The sequence below is a fragment of the Colletotrichum destructivum genome, chromosome 4 (assembly GCF_034447905.1).
Source record: "Colletotrichum destructivum chromosome 4, complete sequence".
NCBI lineage: Eukaryota > Fungi > Ascomycota > Sordariomycetes > Glomerellales > Glomerellaceae > Colletotrichum > Colletotrichum destructivum.
Genome location: NC_085899.1, coordinates 3,275,932 through 3,290,579, shown reverse-complemented (window position 1 = coordinate 3,290,579; position 14,648 = coordinate 3,275,932). Strand labels below are relative to the sequence as shown.

At 56.9% G+C, this 14,648-nt stretch overlaps 8 protein-coding genes across 8 annotated transcripts; 3 read left to right on the top strand and 5 right to left on the bottom strand.

Moving 5' to 3' along the window:
- Positions 1 to 179: 179 nt before the first annotated feature.
- Positions 180 to 630, top strand: CDEST_06923 (Putative DASH complex subunit Dad1 protein; the record flags this gene model as incomplete). Its single annotated transcript, XM_062923082.1, has 3 exons — positions 180 to 287; positions 365 to 427; positions 496 to 630. 3 exons carry the CDS (start codon positions 180 to 182, stop codon positions 628 to 630), a joined length of 306 nt encoding a protein of 101 aa, XP_062779133.1.
- A 203-nt stretch (positions 631 to 833) lies between these two features.
- On the bottom strand, positions 834 to 1,900 carry CDEST_06922 (uncharacterized protein; the record flags this gene model as incomplete). The annotated part of the gene is made up of 1 exon (XM_062923081.1): positions 834 to 1,900. One exon carries the CDS (start codon positions 1,898 to 1,900, stop codon positions 836 to 838), a length of 1,065 nt encoding a protein of 354 aa, XP_062779132.1. The 3' UTR covers positions 834 to 835.
- A 75-nt stretch (positions 1,901 to 1,975) lies between these two features.
- Positions 1,976 to 4,472, bottom strand: CDEST_06921 (Putative small GTP-binding protein). Its single transcript, XM_062923080.1, has 3 exons — positions 3,641 to 4,472; positions 3,322 to 3,525; positions 1,976 to 3,231 (listed from the first exon to the last, which is right to left on the bottom strand). Exons 1-3 carry the CDS (start codon positions 3,929 to 3,931, stop codon positions 2,860 to 2,862), a joined length of 867 nt encoding a protein of 288 aa, XP_062779131.1. The 5' UTR covers positions 3,932 to 4,472; the 3' UTR covers positions 1,976 to 2,859.
- Positions 4,473 to 5,020: 548 nt separating this feature from the next.
- On the top strand, positions 5,021 to 5,697 carry CDEST_06920 (Putative S-phase kinase-associated protein; the record flags this gene model as incomplete). Its single annotated transcript, XM_062923079.1, has 3 exons — positions 5,021 to 5,196; positions 5,447 to 5,586; positions 5,675 to 5,697. The coding sequence occupies 3 exons, from the start codon at positions 5,021 to 5,023 to the stop codon at positions 5,695 to 5,697; spliced, it is 339 nt and encodes a 112-aa protein (XP_062779130.1).
- Positions 5,698 to 6,319: 622 nt separating this feature from the next.
- Positions 6,320 to 8,135, bottom strand: CDEST_06919 (Putative calcineurin-like phosphoesterase domain, ApaH type, lariat debranching enzyme; the record flags this gene model as incomplete). Its single annotated transcript, XM_062923078.1, has 2 exons — positions 6,320 to 8,020; positions 8,082 to 8,135. The coding sequence occupies 2 exons, from the start codon at positions 8,133 to 8,135 to the stop codon at positions 6,320 to 6,322; spliced, it is 1,755 nt and encodes a 584-aa protein (XP_062779129.1).
- A 385-nt stretch (positions 8,136 to 8,520) lies between these two features.
- On the bottom strand, positions 8,521 to 9,632 carry CDEST_06918 (Putative alpha/beta hydrolase-1; the record flags this gene model as incomplete). The annotated part of the gene is made up of 2 exons (XM_062923077.1): positions 8,521 to 9,070; positions 9,127 to 9,632. The coding sequence occupies 2 exons, from the start codon at positions 9,630 to 9,632 to the stop codon at positions 8,521 to 8,523; spliced, it is 1,056 nt and encodes a 351-aa protein (XP_062779128.1).
- Positions 9,633 to 10,543: 911 nt separating this feature from the next.
- On the top strand, positions 10,544 to 11,666 carry CDEST_06917 (Putative sm-like protein Lsm6/SmF). The gene is made up of 4 exons (XM_062923076.1): positions 10,544 to 10,687; positions 10,763 to 10,800; positions 10,920 to 11,075; positions 11,151 to 11,666. Exons 1-4 carry the CDS (start codon positions 10,682 to 10,684, stop codon positions 11,215 to 11,217), a joined length of 267 nt encoding a protein of 88 aa, XP_062779127.1. The 5' UTR covers positions 10,544 to 10,681; the 3' UTR covers positions 11,218 to 11,666.
- A 9-nt stretch (positions 11,667 to 11,675) lies between these two features.
- CDEST_06916 (Putative protein arginine N-methyltransferase, PRMT5 arginine-N-methyltransferase) lies at positions 11,676 to 14,218 on the bottom strand (the record flags this gene model as incomplete). Its single annotated transcript, XM_062923075.1, has 4 exons — positions 11,676 to 11,855; positions 11,943 to 13,381; positions 13,454 to 14,036; positions 14,105 to 14,218. The coding sequence occupies 4 exons, from the start codon at positions 14,216 to 14,218 to the stop codon at positions 11,676 to 11,678; spliced, it is 2,316 nt and encodes a 771-aa protein (XP_062779126.1).
- Positions 14,219 to 14,648: the final 430 nt, after the last annotated feature.

Genomic DNA, 14,648 nt, shown 5'->3' with positions numbered 1-14,648 from the left:
GGGAAATGCGCAAGAATAAATAATCAGTGGTCAAGAACTAAGATGTTTTGTACTGTGCAAAATCCCGAGACTGGCGAAATAAACACTGTGCATCCCTCACCCCACTACGGATACCATCAACGCGCATTAATTACCCCACGGCGCGCAATGTCCATTTCAACACTCATCCTCAACCCAACATGTCGTCACATCAGCGCTCGTTCTCCCGCTCCCAGTCCCAGGCCGGGACGAGGGAAAAGACCTACTTCGAGCAACAACGTGAAGAGCTCCTCGGCGAGATCGCCATGGCAAGGCTTTCCATTACCCCAACGAACAATCGACAAAAACACACACACGGGGACGCTAACAAACAAAACAAAAACAGAGCTTCGAGCATGTCCTCGCCAACATCAACAAGCTGAACCGGTCGCTCGAGGCCGTCATCACGGTACCAACCCCAACACACTCAACCTGAAACCCCCAGGAAACGCGCGCTAATGGATCTTCACGCTGCAGGTCGGAAACGAATTCTCCTCCGTCGAGGCGCTGTGGTCGCAGTTCGAGAACGTCATGGCCAAGGAGCCCGAGCAGAACAAGGAGGGCGACGGCAGCGGCGGCGAAGGCGAGGCGAGGAACGAGGAGAGATCATGATACCCACAAAACACCACGAATGAATGCGAAACGATAGGTTCTTTTTATTGAGCACCAAGCCAGCCCTGTCTATCACTCCCCGCCCCGTGTCGAAGCTCGCTACCACCACACCAGACGGCCAGCGCTGGACGCATAGGACCTCTTGGCCACCTTCGACATCTTGGCCGCCTTCGCGCACCGCTTCCTGTCCTTCTGCCCCTCTACGCTATTCGCCAGATCTTCCAACCCAAACATCAGGTCTCCAAAAATTGGACTCGTTGAGCGCATCCAACCTCGCCGCGACGTAGAGACATCTTTCACACGCCGCCGTCAACGGCTCCTCCTCCTTGTGCAACTCGCTGCTGAGCCTCGCAAGCTGCGCCTGGAAAAGCTCCCAGCGGACCACCATCTTGGCGACGAGCACCCGCTCAGCTTGATTCTTCGCGTCACGGACCTGTTGGAGCGACTCGAGGTTACGCTTCAGCATTTCTGCCTCGGACGCAACCCTCCGGATCTCTCCGGTCAATACCACCAGGGACGAAAGCATCTCGTCGTTGTGCTTGAGCGAAACGTCCATTCCCACGGTGTGTTTGCGTGACGTCGACCCGGAAATGCAAGGGCTACGACCCTCACTCCCGGTCTTATACCGGCCCGCCATGGTAGTCTGCTGAATCCTCACAAACTTCGGCTTCATCTTCATCTGTTGCTCCCGCTTGCGCATGGCCGCAAGTTTCGACGCCTTGCGTGACCACATTTCCGATGCTATTCTGATTTCTACGTTGAAAACCGTCTTCTTGCAATTGCTTAACTCGCGGATCAAATCGCCCACCTGCTTGGCACCATCGCCGAGACTCTTGGTCTTCTCGCAGAGTTCAGCCAGGGGCCGGACGACATCCCGGTACCGCCTGCCGGCAGTTTCGTACGCGTCCTGGGCGACTCCGACATGCCTTCGTAACAAATCCTGTTTCTTGGGGTACTTGGACGGGTGGCAGATCTGCCAAATCGTACTCTTAGTACCACGTTGGGCAATCGCCACGATGAGCCCGTCGGCCACTCTCAGATCCGCGCGCCACCCCTCGACTGCGATTCTATCAAGTCCCTTGCGCGCTCTATTCAACGCATCTAGAGTACTCTCCAGGCCCTGCATCTGGAGATCGAGGGCGGTGACGGATGGGCCGGAGGGAGGGTTGCTCTTAGACGGGACTGGTGTGGTGGGTCGGCTGTCACGGTAGCCATCCGTGAGATCGCGTTGCGGGAGATCGGCGATGCGAACCCGGCGAGAAGATTCCATGATTCGCAAGGATCGGCCGGTAACTTTACTTTAAACAAGACGCGGCGGGATGGGATTCTTGAGTTCTTGGGGGGGGGGGGGGATTTCGGAATGTAGGGTTTCCAGTACTGAATCCAGAGTCCCATTCTGCGGAATCCCATCTTAATGAACCCCTTCCCGGACCTTTCTCCGATGTACACAGTTCGATATTGACTTTCCCTCACCTACTAGAGGCCGTTTTTGGATATCGTGCCTCTCGGTACCACCACACGTCGAACCACGGCATCGGGTCACTCAAATAGGCTAACAACGGTTGAGCTACTAACGCCTCCCGCACGGGTTCTCTCACATTTCACTGTCACTGCTGCGAGCTTGAACACTTCCGGTTTTGATGCTTTTGACAATTCATGTTTCCTATCCCCTCCGGAATGCCCTATCAAGACAAAAAACCCGATGCTGCTACAGGAGAGGGTAAAAGAAGAGGGGAGGAAAAAGGTTAGGAAAATAAAAGAAAAATGTGCCCCACGGGGTCAAAAGTACCTAATGGATACAGAAACTGATCAAAGTCTCCTCTGTACCCGCTCCGTTTGCGTGTGTATGTTTGTTTGTGTGTGTGTGTTTTGCGTCAAAAAGAAAAGGGTATGGACGAGTCTCGAGACTCCGATGAGAATACAACTCACTTTCCCTCCCAGCCCCTTCATTGATCCTACCCCTCATATACCAATTCTTCTCCGTCGGAAAGAAGAAAAAACTTCCCGCGTCCCTGGTGTCAAAGGGGAAAAAAAGATTTGTCCCTGGTCTAGAGTACATCCAGCCCCAGAGCAGGAGACGCCCCTCGCTAATGGTGGCGCATGCTTTCTCCAGATCGTAATAGTAGCAGGTCGTAACGAGATCATGCAGATAAAACAAAGTCATTCATTACGCCCTCCGCCAGTGCCCGATGCTTGTCCGTCGCAACCCCTCGATTCTCGGCGAGAATCTTACAGGATCTTGCAATTCCTCTTCTTCTTCTTCTTAAGAGCGACGCTGGGGATGCCTGCGCTGCTCCCGGGAGGACCGCCGGATGTTGACGAAACGGCGGCTTGAGCCTCCACGTTTTTCCGGTCGTTGGCCACGACGGTCAGGATGGCCTGCTCAAATATCTCGTCCACACCCGTCATCTCCTTGCTGCTGCACTCCGCGTACTGGGCGCCCATCTTGCGTGCAACAGCGCGGCCCTGTTCCTGAGTCACGGGAGTGAGGCCTTGCGTCTTGAGCATGTCGATGCACGTCTTCTTGAAGCGGAGGTCGGACTTGAGGCCCACGAGGACCAGAGGGGTATAGGGGCAGAAGTGGAGGACTTCGGGATACCACTGGCGACAAGAGAAATTAGCATTAGTGGCAAAGGGGGCCCGAAAAAAAGGAGGGGCTTGTTATCGGGGCCGTGACTGTGATTGGATTACCTTGTCCATGACGTTTTCTAGCGAGTTCGGGCAGTCAATCGCAAAACAGACGAATATCAGGTCGGTCTCGGGGTACGAGAGCGGTCGCAACCGGTCGTACTCCTCTTGGCCGGCCGTGTCCCACAGCGCGAGCTCTACGGTCTTACCGGACGGCGGGTGCGTCGGGTACGTGATGTAGTTTTCGAAGACAGTGGGGACGTATTTCTTTTGATTGTCAGAGTCAGCATTGTTTTGACTCTTCATTTCGCTTCTGGGGGAGTTGCAATTGGCGCGCGATGCCTCGAGGCCTTGGGACGAAAACAATGAAAATGAATCTCACCTCTGGGAAGTAACCTTGGCTGTAGCTGATCAGTAGACACGTCTTGCCACATCCGCCGTCGCCGACGACGACAATCTTCTTCGAGTAGGCAGGACCCTCGGTGACGTGGGTTGCTGCGCTCTCGCGCCCTGTGGATGAGCTCATTGTGGTGCTGACGGTACCGTCGCTGCTTCTCAGACGCGTGTTGCGGCGGGATGTGGCCGGGCGTCCCAGGCCTTCGTCGTACTTTTCGCTGATGTTCTGGGACGAGGAGTTGTGGTATGAGTTGCGGTACTGGTATGAGGACGCCATAGTGCGACAGGCTCAAGACGGGTGAGTATGGTGTGTTTTTGGCGCGATGACGATGAGGGTCGTTTCGCTGCGCCGTCCCTCGCGCGTGTTTGCAAGATGGGGGGGGATGTGTTGATGTATACCGGGGCGAATGCCGGTGCGTGCGCTCGTATGGGGAGGGTAAATGGGGTTGTTGTTGTTGGGGAGACTTGAGTGGTTTGTGCTTTTATGCGATATTGCGCCCCCCGTTTGTGTAGGTAGGTAGATGCTGGTGTTTGTTGTTTCGCGATGGGTCGATGGGGATGCTGGTGCTGATATTGGGCGCCTCTCCTCGACCAAGAGGAAGCAAGTTCCTCGTTTCTTGCAAAACTACCGCTTTCAGTCGGATGCCGTTGGGATACGGTTTGGGGTTTGGGAGAGGCACGCGAGGCGGGTGAGAGACGTTGCGGCGGTTTTGAATAGAGGAATGTTGGAGAAGAGCTTGGTCTGGCTTGGGAGTGTGTATTGTATGGGGGTGGGTTTGTGTGGTGAGGGTGGATGGGCGGGTTGTGCTGTGTTCTTGAGGAGAAGGGACGGGAGCAAGGAAGACCAAGTGTAAACAAGTCGACGGGGCAACCAGCCACTTCTTGCTAGGGTGATGACGGCAGGCGCCAGAGCAGCAGGGGGAGCCACAGCGACAACGCAAAACCGGGGCGCGCTAACGCGGATCAACTGCACCCCTGACGGCTGACCTGGCTCTACCCTTCCCCCCCTGCCGTCTGAAAACAGGAAGCTGAGGGTTTTTCCGGTGTCTAGCCCCTCGCTTCCGGGACGCCGAGTGGGATGATGTGGTCCGAGCTCCACTTGCGCTTCCTTCAAAACCGGCGCGTGAATTTTTCGTTCTTGGATATTTCGATCGAACGCGTCAACCTTCAATCGAAGGAGGGCTTTTCCATTCCGCCACGAGCAAGCTCCAGAAGCGAAAACAAAAAAACACGCACAATATACTTTGTGATTGTGATTCCTGGGGAACCACCTAGGCGCAGAGACACGGATACACCGGTACTACGCAAGCAGGATTTCATTCCCTCAAGAGTTCGGATCTGCCTCAGCTGCTCCCTGCTCGCCACAATGGACCCCAACGGCGCGACCGAGAGCAAGTACGTGACTCTAGTCTCCAGTGATGGCTACGAGTTTGTCGTCTTGCGCGAGGCTGCCTTGATCAGCCCGGCCATCAAGGGAATGTTGGACACGAGGAACAACTTCCGCGAGGCCGCGTTGGGCCGTTGCGTCTTCGAAGAGATCAGGTAAGCTTAACGTTCTCTCACCCGTTTTTGCATTCACTGGCTGGTTGCTATGATGAACTAGAATTATTTCGCTGTGTTCTTACTGACAGACCGCCGCTGCAACGGCTGGTCTGCTTGATTGCCCAACTACACTTGATCTGAAGCAAGCAACATTTCTTCTTCCAATCCTCTCTGTCTCTCTACCCAGCCACCCCTCCCTCCTTCCTTATTCCGAAAGTTCTGGAAGCATCTGACCGTTCTCCCTCGGCAGTGGCGTCGTACTCGAAAAAGTATGCGAGTACTTCCAATACTGGTACCGCTACCGGGAGCGAGAGGATGTCCCTGACATGGACATTCCAGTCGAGCTGTGTCTGGAACTGCTGGTCGCAGCCGACTACCTGGGTCTGGACAGTAAGACAACTCCCCAGCCTCCCTCTCTGCCCCAGAGTGACGGGGTTTGTCTCTGGCACGAGACATTTCTGACACGTTCTCCTCCCAGAGCAAAACACCGGCACCATCTGATGACGATGAGCACATGACTCTTTGGCTTTATTGTTATTATATGACGGAGTTCGGGTGTTTTGAGCATCATGGCCTGGAGGAACGGGCGAGATACCACTGCTCTTTATGACGAAATGCCATGCCCCAAGCAGGCATGATTCTTGCTCTTTTTTGTTTGTTTATTCTCTCCCTTTGCCTAGGTGATTCCTCCATCTTCAATTCTCTCTCCCCCATTGAAAAACGAGAACAAAAAACACCCCCCATCTTAGCATATGCGTTCCTCTCTTTCACTCATCCGTGGGTTGAACGTCTATTAAAGATGGAAGATTGACTCTATTCCACTCACTCTGCTCGACTCAACTTTCTACCATTGAGATCTACGCTTTTTCTGTTGGGATACATGCATGACCGTTAGAACATCTTGGTACATGAACAAATACAATCTCAGTCTTTTTGGCCACACCTAGAATGCCCCCGTAGTGAACCTCGGATATGGACCCTGCTGCTGTGATGATGTGTTTTCGGTGTCTGATGAGTCTACGCCTGCATTCCAACAATAGTAAACACGGGACCGGTCAGGCTCAAAAAATAATCAAAAAAAAAGTCGGATCAAGGTCCATCCATCACCAACAGCCACGTAAAATCAATGCCAACCTCTGCCTCGACCTCCGCCGCCCCTTCCCCTCCCCCGTCCCCGGCCGCCCCGTCCACCTCCCCGATGAAACCCTCTACCGCCGCCACGGTGTCCCCTAAACTCCCCGGCCGGTGGGCCCCGGGCCCTCCTCTCCATCCTCTCCTCGTCGCCGGCGTCCCAGAGGTTCTCGAGCCCCAGCATGGCACAGAACGCCGCCGTCTGCGGGCTCGTGTACTCGAACGGCTGGTGCGGCACCGACTCGGGCTCGCCCTCGGCGTGCGGCGGCGCCGTGACCGCAAAGTTGAGCGGCACGTCCAGCCCGCCGTCCTTGCCTGCGACGACGTTCTCCTCGACCCACCGGCGCTCCGCGTCGATAAGAGGCGCGTAGTGCTCCTCGCCCAGGTCCGGACTCGGCTGTGCCGACGGGTCGCCGATCGTCAGGGACGAGTGGAAGACGCGCGTGATAGCCAGCCACTCCGGGTCGTACTGTAGACGAAAGGGGCGCGTCGGCGACGGCTGGTTCACTGGCGGGACGTTGTGCGGGCGGACCTCGAGGAGTTGGAGGAAGTGGCGGCGGGGCAGGCACTTATCGAGCGCGAGGAAGTTGACCTGCTTGTTTGTGATCGTCGGAGGTACGGGCTGGCCTGGCGTCCTCTTGGGCTGTGGCGGGGGACGCGTGAACGAGGCCGGGAGTTGAGCCCGGAGCTCCTTGGGGACGGAGGTCTTGACTGTGGATTCTTCTTTGCTTGTTGTCTTTTCAGAAGTGGCAGTCTGGCCGTTCTTATTCTCGCCGTCGCCATCGTCGTCGTCGTCGTCATCGTCGAGACCGATCTCGTCTGGGTTCGCAGATGCTGCCGGAGCGGGAGCATCCGTGACCTCCTCATCGCCGTCCAGGTCAATTTCGTCGGGGTTATCAGGCGCTATCACCGGTTCTCTTGCCGGAGGAACGGACGCTGCCGCCGCAGTCTGAGCTGGAGGAGCCTCGTCCTTGGTCGTGGTAGCCGCCGCAGACTCGTCCTTGTAAATCTTCAACGCGGCGAACTTGCAGTGCAAATGCGCCGAGAACCAGTACGGCGGCCGCAGACGGTCGCATACGTACTCGGCGGCGACGTTGCCCAGCGTGCCATCCTTGGACTCCCGCTCGAAGTCGGGCTTCATCCTCCACAACGCCTTCTCGTCGCCCCACCTCTCGATGGCGCGCGGCCAGTCGTGGCTAATGCCGACGTCGACCTGCTCCCTCAGCAGCAGCAGCTTCCGCACATCCACCTCGCGGACGTGGTAGAAGCTCTTGATCTCGTCGGGCCCCATGGGCAGCCGCTCGTGGTGGGCCTTGCGGTAGTCGAAGCCCTTCCAGATGCCGCTCATGCCGGCGATGCGCAGCGGGCCCAGGCGCAACACGTTGGCGGCGCCGAGGTAGTAGATGTTGGGCGCGGCCCAGCCCCCGTAGAACAGCTCCCACATGTGGCTCGCCGCCTCGTGGTTGCCACCAGCGAAGACGGTCAGGTAGGGCGCCGTGCGTTGTCCGGCATAGTACTCCCAGAAGTCGCCCAGCTCGCGGTACTTGGCGGGGACGGACATGACGGTAAGGTCGGCAGCGTTTCGTGCGGCCTGGAAGTCGCCGCCGATGATGAGCAAGTCGACGCCGTCCCAGCCGCGCGCCTCGCAGGAGGCCGCGACGGCGGCGTATATAGCATTGAGGGTGCCATGGCCCTGGCAGAACGTTAGTAAATGAAATCAATATGGGTTCATTGGTGGGCGTCTTGAAACTCACACAGCCCTCGACAGCAATGCGAACACCGTTGGTCTCGAATGTTTGCGTGGCCATTTTGTCGGTGATCGCTTGGGTCTGTTCTGCTGTTGTTGTAAGGCGGAGGTTGAGTGAGGTTCCAATTGCGCCCGCGAAATTTTCAGGGCAGGATTGGGAGGCGTGTGAGATGCCGCCTGCGTGAGTATGTGAGCCACCAAAATGAACTTTACAGACGCTTGACAATATTAAAAAACAAACACAGAATTTGGGTTCGAATTTGCTATTAGTGTAAGACTCTTTACATGGGGGTCTTAAAGTTCTTTGTTTTTAGATTCTGAGATTCTGTCCATAGCCGGGTATAGATTCAACAACGCGCGCCCTCATCCAAAGCATTACTCACCCTGATGATGGCTAACAAATGTGAGAGAAACCATTGAGTAGAGTTGTTATCTATCTTCAGACACTACAATTGCTCGTAAAACCCAAGAAGCTTCTTCGCACCGACTTCCCACATCATATCGTTCTGCAAGTGGTGTCCAGCCCCCGGTACCCAAGCAAGTCTCACCCCACTGCCCTTGTCGTCGTTGCCGCCCTCACCACTTGGGGGCTCGACGTCATCGACCTTTGCATCCAGCCTCTTACTTCTCACAAGCTCCGTGAATGCCGTCCGGTAAAAAACAGCCAGTTTCGACATAACGCCGTGCGTCATCATCTTGTCTTGGGTGCCGGCCATAACCATGATGCGCTCACTGCTGCCCCAACCGCTAATCGAGTTGACGATGCTGGCAGCCGTGGTAAAGGGCCTCATCATGCTGATGGGCCAAAGGAAGGACTCGTAACGGCTCACGTGCTTCTGGAATTTGAGGACGGCAGAGTCCGGCATCTGGTCGCCAAAGAAAGCTTGCTTGACCAAGAAGGGGTGGGAGAGAGGTGAGTTGGGATGCCAGCCGTGGAATAACATGCGAATAGCGAACCACGGGTCAAACATGGCCCAGTTGGCATAGACTCCATACCTAGAGAAGTGTCAGTTGGGACGAAATCCAGCCTCGCTTATCTGCTTGATGCTTACGATCCGAAGCCCGGCACGGCTCCAAGCAACGCAAGGCCTCTCACATGGGCTTGCTTTGCAGAGAGAATGCCCTGGGCCAATCCGCCGCCGCTCGAGTGCCCCACGAGCAAGACCTCACTCCCCTGGCGCTCCTGAACCCATTTGATAGCCGCAATCGCATCGTCGGCCAGGTTCTGCCTAGTGGTCAAGTACACCATCCTCATGTACGACGGGTGCCAGCTGTTGCCATGTCCTCTCAGAGAGACAGCGTAACAAGGGATGCCGTGCTTGGTAAAGTACTGCATGTACTCCGTCCACACCCACGCACTGCCCATGCCGCCATGGACGAAGAAGATGGGCGTTTTTGTCGTCGTCGGGTCGGCGCCCTGGTTGGACAGTACTTCAATCTTACCCGACGGCGTCTCTACCCAGTGTCGGGTGAGGCCCTCCGGGGCGGCGGGTGGTTCACCAGTGGGCGCCGTCCAGTAGAGCCACTGATAAGTCAGCTTGAAGTCGAACAAGCCCATGTCTGAGGCTTCAATTCTATCAATCGTAGTAAGACGCGAAAATGTGAGTCAAGACGTTGTGTGTTGCCAGTGAGAATTATTCGAGCGTGTCAATGGTGGCGCACTTGCGGCCGGGGAGCTTCGTGCCCTTTTAAGAAAGGAAAAAGTCCCAAAAGCCGGGCCTTTGAGACAGCAACACATGTTACGTGTAAGCCACAAGCTGAAAAAAGAGGCATCGTGGAGGCAATGCGGTGTGTTTCTCCCGAGACGTTTTCGAGTGTAAAGACTCATCGCGGGACTTTCAGGGACGGCACGGCCGCCTGGTCCATGTCGCGGCGGCGCCCCCCCGTCGTCGCTAATTGGACAATCGCGGCACTTGTGGCTGACAAGGTTGCACCACAGAGCTTGCTAGCCAGACGAGCTGAGGTGTGAGCTATTGTTAGTGGACGAAGGCGACGCAGAAAGACGGAAAGACGAGGGTGTCGGCGATATTTCGCTACTCATGACCTCCACGGCGGTTATGCTACCCGTTTTCGCAGAGCCGAAGACCAACACCACCAGGTAACGTAGCGAGCGCATGTCAAGCACAGCCGAGTGCAATATGATGATGTGTGGTCAGTAAGGTACTGCCTTGGCTACGACGTATCTCGAATGTTTGTAGACAGGAAGCAGCCAAGAAGATGCCGGTCGAGGAAATCGACAGTAAACCCTCAAGCTTACCTTACCTACCTTACCTAAGGTAGGCAAGTCGGTAGGTAGGTAGGTACCTAGTAGGCAAAGCTCCCAGTGCCCCCCGGACTTGGGCTACATCGCCCAGCTGTATTCGTACCTTGCAGTGGATCCCGATGATTTTCCGACAGCCTCACACCCACTGTAGCCAGCCTCCAGGGATGGTGCCACTGTGCACTGTGCCCGCCTAAAAATTGTCAAAGTCATTCCGGGACCCAGTAGAAACCCAAAGGAGAAGAGAGCCTCGCGATCGCAGCCTCGACCAGCGCAAACTCCATCTTCCTTCCCCCAATCCACACCACACATTACATGGGCTGTTTCTCTCCCTCGAATCGCCCACCATGAGCGTATGTTTCATCTCCCTCGAGTTCTCCATTCCTCGTTCATCTCGATAGAAGCTGACAATTAACGTGCTCCCGCAGTTCGTGCCCATTAACCCGCGGCCTATGCTGCAAGACCTGTACGTTTCCTCTCCTCGTGTCAGGGCATCACCACCCCGAACTGAAACTCCCTCTTGCTCCCCACCTCCATCGCGGCGGACCTACGTACACGCTTATTAACCACTTCTCCTCTTTCCAGCGTCAACCAGGACATCGTCGTTAGACTCAAGTGGGGCGAGACCGAGTACAAGGGCAAGCTGGTCAGCATTGACAGCTACATGAACATCCAACTCAGCGGCGCCGAGGAGTACATCGACCAGAAGCTGACGGGAGCTCTCGGCCAAGTCCTGATCCGGTACGGCGATATCCGCATATCCCCAATCGCGTTTGTTTCTTTGCCAAACGGGAACAGCTAGCTGACGCGCCACAGGTGCAACAACGTCCTCTGGATCCGCGGCGCGAAACAGGGCGAGAACGACGTCAAGATGGAGGGTTGAGCCGCGACGGCCGAACAAACGAGCGGAAGCATCAACGCAGCCTGGATCTCTCTCGCAGACAGACACACGTGCACAACCACCCACCCATACACACATACATACCCACCACTTGTACTATGGTGATCAGGAAAACGGGAAGAGGGCCGAGAGAAGGATACGATTTTCACGATGACATCTTGGGAGGAGGGGAGCATGGACAACAAACCAACAAGTATACACAAAGCAAAAGGACCGCATAGAAAAAGAGCCCGGCGACGATGGATTCGCAGTTCCAGTTCCAGGTTGAAATACCCATCCATCCAAACGCATCCCCAGTTTGCGCTGCGGCCGGCATCAAGGAAAATCATACGTGTCTCCCCTCTGCGGCAAACCATAGAGAGAGAAAAAAATAAGGCGCAACATGTCGGGCGCTCTTCAGTGTCACCCATCACTATTTTTCTCCTTCCTTTGACCGATGTTTACATGAGACAAGCAACCTTGCGACTGCTGCAGAGATCCGATGACGCCACCTTGATGCGCTGTGTTTCGCTCACCCACGCGTATGCCTCGATGAGCCACTCGTACCACACGCGCGAATCGTCCGTCTGTCGCCACATAGTGACCTCCAGCTCCGTGTCGGCAGGGTAGTAGATAGGTTGCTGTAAAATGTCCAAAATTAGCCAACTCATACACACCATGCGTGTTTCACGAGTCCCCAACTAGAACACGGACGAGAGGGGGCTTGCCTTGATGGGGAAGAAGATGGGGAACCACGAAATCATGTCCTTGCTCTTGCGGTCGATCAACTCGGGGTGCGTGCTGATTTCCACCTTCTCCTTGCCGCCCGTCTGCGGGGCGTAGAGGACCGACTCGAAGTAGCCGGCCAGGCCGTGGATGACGCCGCGCGTGCGGCAGACGAATGTGAGGTGACAGAAGCGCGAGTTATGGTCGTTGGCGCCGACGGCGCCGCCCATGCTTCCGCCGCCGCCGCCCATGACGCCGCCCGCGCGCCTCGTCTCGATCTGCCTCAGCGTCGCCTCGGGCACCGGGTGGGAGAACTCCCACGCCTGCTGGAAGCGCGGGTGGTCCGGCACGCGGACGGCGGCGAAGTCAAGCGCGAAGAGGCGTACGACCCAAGGCGTGTCGAAGGCATTGGGCTCCGTCGGCACCCTGGTGAGGAGGTCGGCGTGGATGCGCGGCGTCGCGATGGGGCTCATGTGTGCCGTGTACGACTCCGGGATCGAGATGCCGCCGGGCGCCAGCACGTGCTGAACGCCGTCCAGGCACTCGGGGGAGAGCTCGTTGTCGGCGAAGGAGCCGAGAAGCTCCGACACCAGGATATCGACCTTGCCGTAGACGGGGTTGTCGTCAGGCGTGCCCGAGACGAGGGGGCCCTTCCACGAGCGCATGTCCGTCTTGACTACCGTGACCTTGCCGCCCCAGATCATCTCGTTTTGTCTCAGGAGATAGACGTAGGCGTTGGGGTTTTTCTCCACGGCCCAGACCTGGACGGGGACGCCCGTCGCCTCGCTGGCCTTGAGCGCTCTCGTCACGAGGGGGCCACGGCCAGAGCCGACGACTGCGATGACGACGGCGCCGTTCGCCGAAGAGGTGGCCCTGCCCAACTGGTGCCACTCGGCCAGCGCCTCCGTACAAGCGGCTTCGTACTGGTTGTACTTGACCGGGTCGCCCTCAAAGACCTCGTACGTCGCCGACTCGAGGTTGTCCGACAGGGGCTGCAGGGGCGATTGGAGCCAGTCCTGGAAGCTGGTGAGCGTGGTCTGCTCCACGTACGACAGCGGGCGCTGCTGCATCTCGAGCCACTTGAGGTAGACGACGTAAGTGCGGAAAGACTTGAGGGAGTCGGTCGTCAGCTGGGCGGACGAGTCGCCCAGGGGAGGGAAGTCCGCGGCCGTGGGGACCTGGTTTGCCAAGCTGACGGCCTGGAGCTGAGCCTCGGCCGTCAGGGAGGCGGGGTCCGGACCAACGTCGCTGAGCAGCAGCCAGGGGGCATTCTTCAGGCGCATGTAGTTGAAGATCATGTCCTGGTGGGCTCTGGTGAGAGCAGGGTGGCCAGCCTTGTTCTTCTGGAAGGCGTTTCCACTGACGGACAGGAAGTGCAGGGGCTCGGCGAACCACTTGTCCTGGAGCGCCTTCTCGGGCAGAGCTCTGGGGATTCGGATGGCTGTTGGAGTCAGTATTGGCGTTTAAGGAGTGGCATAGAGAGAGAGAGAGAGAGAGAGAGGGGAGATTTTACCAACAAAGAGACGCATGTTGTATTCGCAAATAGTGCGGACCGAGTGCCAAGAGTCCCAGGCGCTGTAAATGTCAATCTCCCTGCTCCCCTCGGGGTGAGGCTCCTCAGACAAGGTTGACAAGAGCTCGACCGTCTCTTCGAGGCCGGGCTCGCGGTACATGGGAACGTGGATGATGAAGTTGAGGCGCGAAGCAATGTTCATGGCCTCCAGCACCGCGCGGCCGTACTGGGCGATGCCCTGGTTTCCGCCATCCCTGGAGGCGTCTCTCCTCGGGCCAGGGACGATGATGCTCCGGACTCCGCAGAAGTTGGCATAGGCAATCTCGAGGTTGAGAACCTGCCTCGAGACACTGGCGATGACGGGGTCGGTCGAGGCCAGGTCAATCCAGGGGCTGGCGTAGGCGATGTAAGTGGTGACTGCGTGACTGGGGAAGAGAGAGGTGTCCTTGGGGGTCAGAGGAGGGACAACGGCATCTGCCAAAGAGACGGCATTCTGCTTCGCCTTTGCGAGGTGCTGGGAGACGAGGTCCTCCACACGCGCATGGAAGTGCTTGTTGGTGATGGGTGCTGTCACGAAGTTGACCTGATGGTGGGGGTTGGTTGTTCAGTGAGAGGAGGGGGGGTAACTCGGGAGCGCACGACCTCACTTACACCGGCATTCAGAAGCTGGCCGTACTGGAGGTCGTCCAGGGGCTGGTCCCTGTCGGAGTCGTGCTGGCCGATGCTGAAAACAGGCCTGATCTGGTTGAAGTTACTGCCGTCCATGATGGTGGACTTGGACTCGATGCGCGCCGTCTGGTGCGAGAGAGGTTGGATTGGGTTTGTGAGCGGCGGTGGTGGTCGTCAATGCTTGGCGCACAAATCACAACGAGGGGGTGGTCGTTGTGTAAAAAGCTGCTGCTCAGAAGCCCGGTGCTTTCAGCAACAAGGCAGGACCGGGGGGGTGGGATATGAGAGACGGGACGAGGACGTGGTCAGCAATTCATGCTTGAGCGGCTAGCCTATATATTGGGGGGATTTCGAAGATTTCGAAGTTTGTATTTTCGAAACGAGAGACCAAAAAAAAGACGTCCACTTCCCTCACTTAAGCGCGGGATGGATGTTGTGCGATCTGGGAAGTCAGACTGTTGGCTCCCACTGCAAAAGGCAAAAATGCACCGGGTTTTGTGAGTTGCGACGCTGTGTCATTGGCTGC

What these genes read in the sequence shown, in the direction of transcription:
- CDEST_06921 (XM_062923080.1), bottom strand. Translation starts at nt 3,931, where the DNA reads ATGGCGTCCTCATACCAGTACCGCAACTCATACCACAACTCCTCGTCC. An exon ending in GCCAAGGTTACTTCCCAGAG is followed by an intron (nt 3,526 to 3,640) that starts GTGAGATTCATT and finishes GACAATCAAAAG; the next exon opens with AAATACGTCCCCACTGTCTT. An exon ending in TAGAAAACGTCATGGACAAG is followed by an intron (nt 3,232 to 3,321) that starts GTAATCCAATCA and finishes TCTTGTCGCCAG; the next exon opens with TGGTATCCCGAAGTCCTCCA.
- CDEST_06917 (XM_062923076.1), top strand. An exon ending in CGGCCTATGCTGCAAGACCT is followed by an intron (nt 10,801 to 10,919) that starts GTACGTTTCCTC and finishes TCCTCTTTCCAG; the next exon opens with CGTCAACCAGGACATCGTCG. An exon ending in CTCGGCCAAGTCCTGATCCG is followed by an intron (nt 11,076 to 11,150) that starts GTACGGCGATAT and finishes GACGCGCCACAG; the next exon opens with GTGCAACAACGTCCTCTGGA.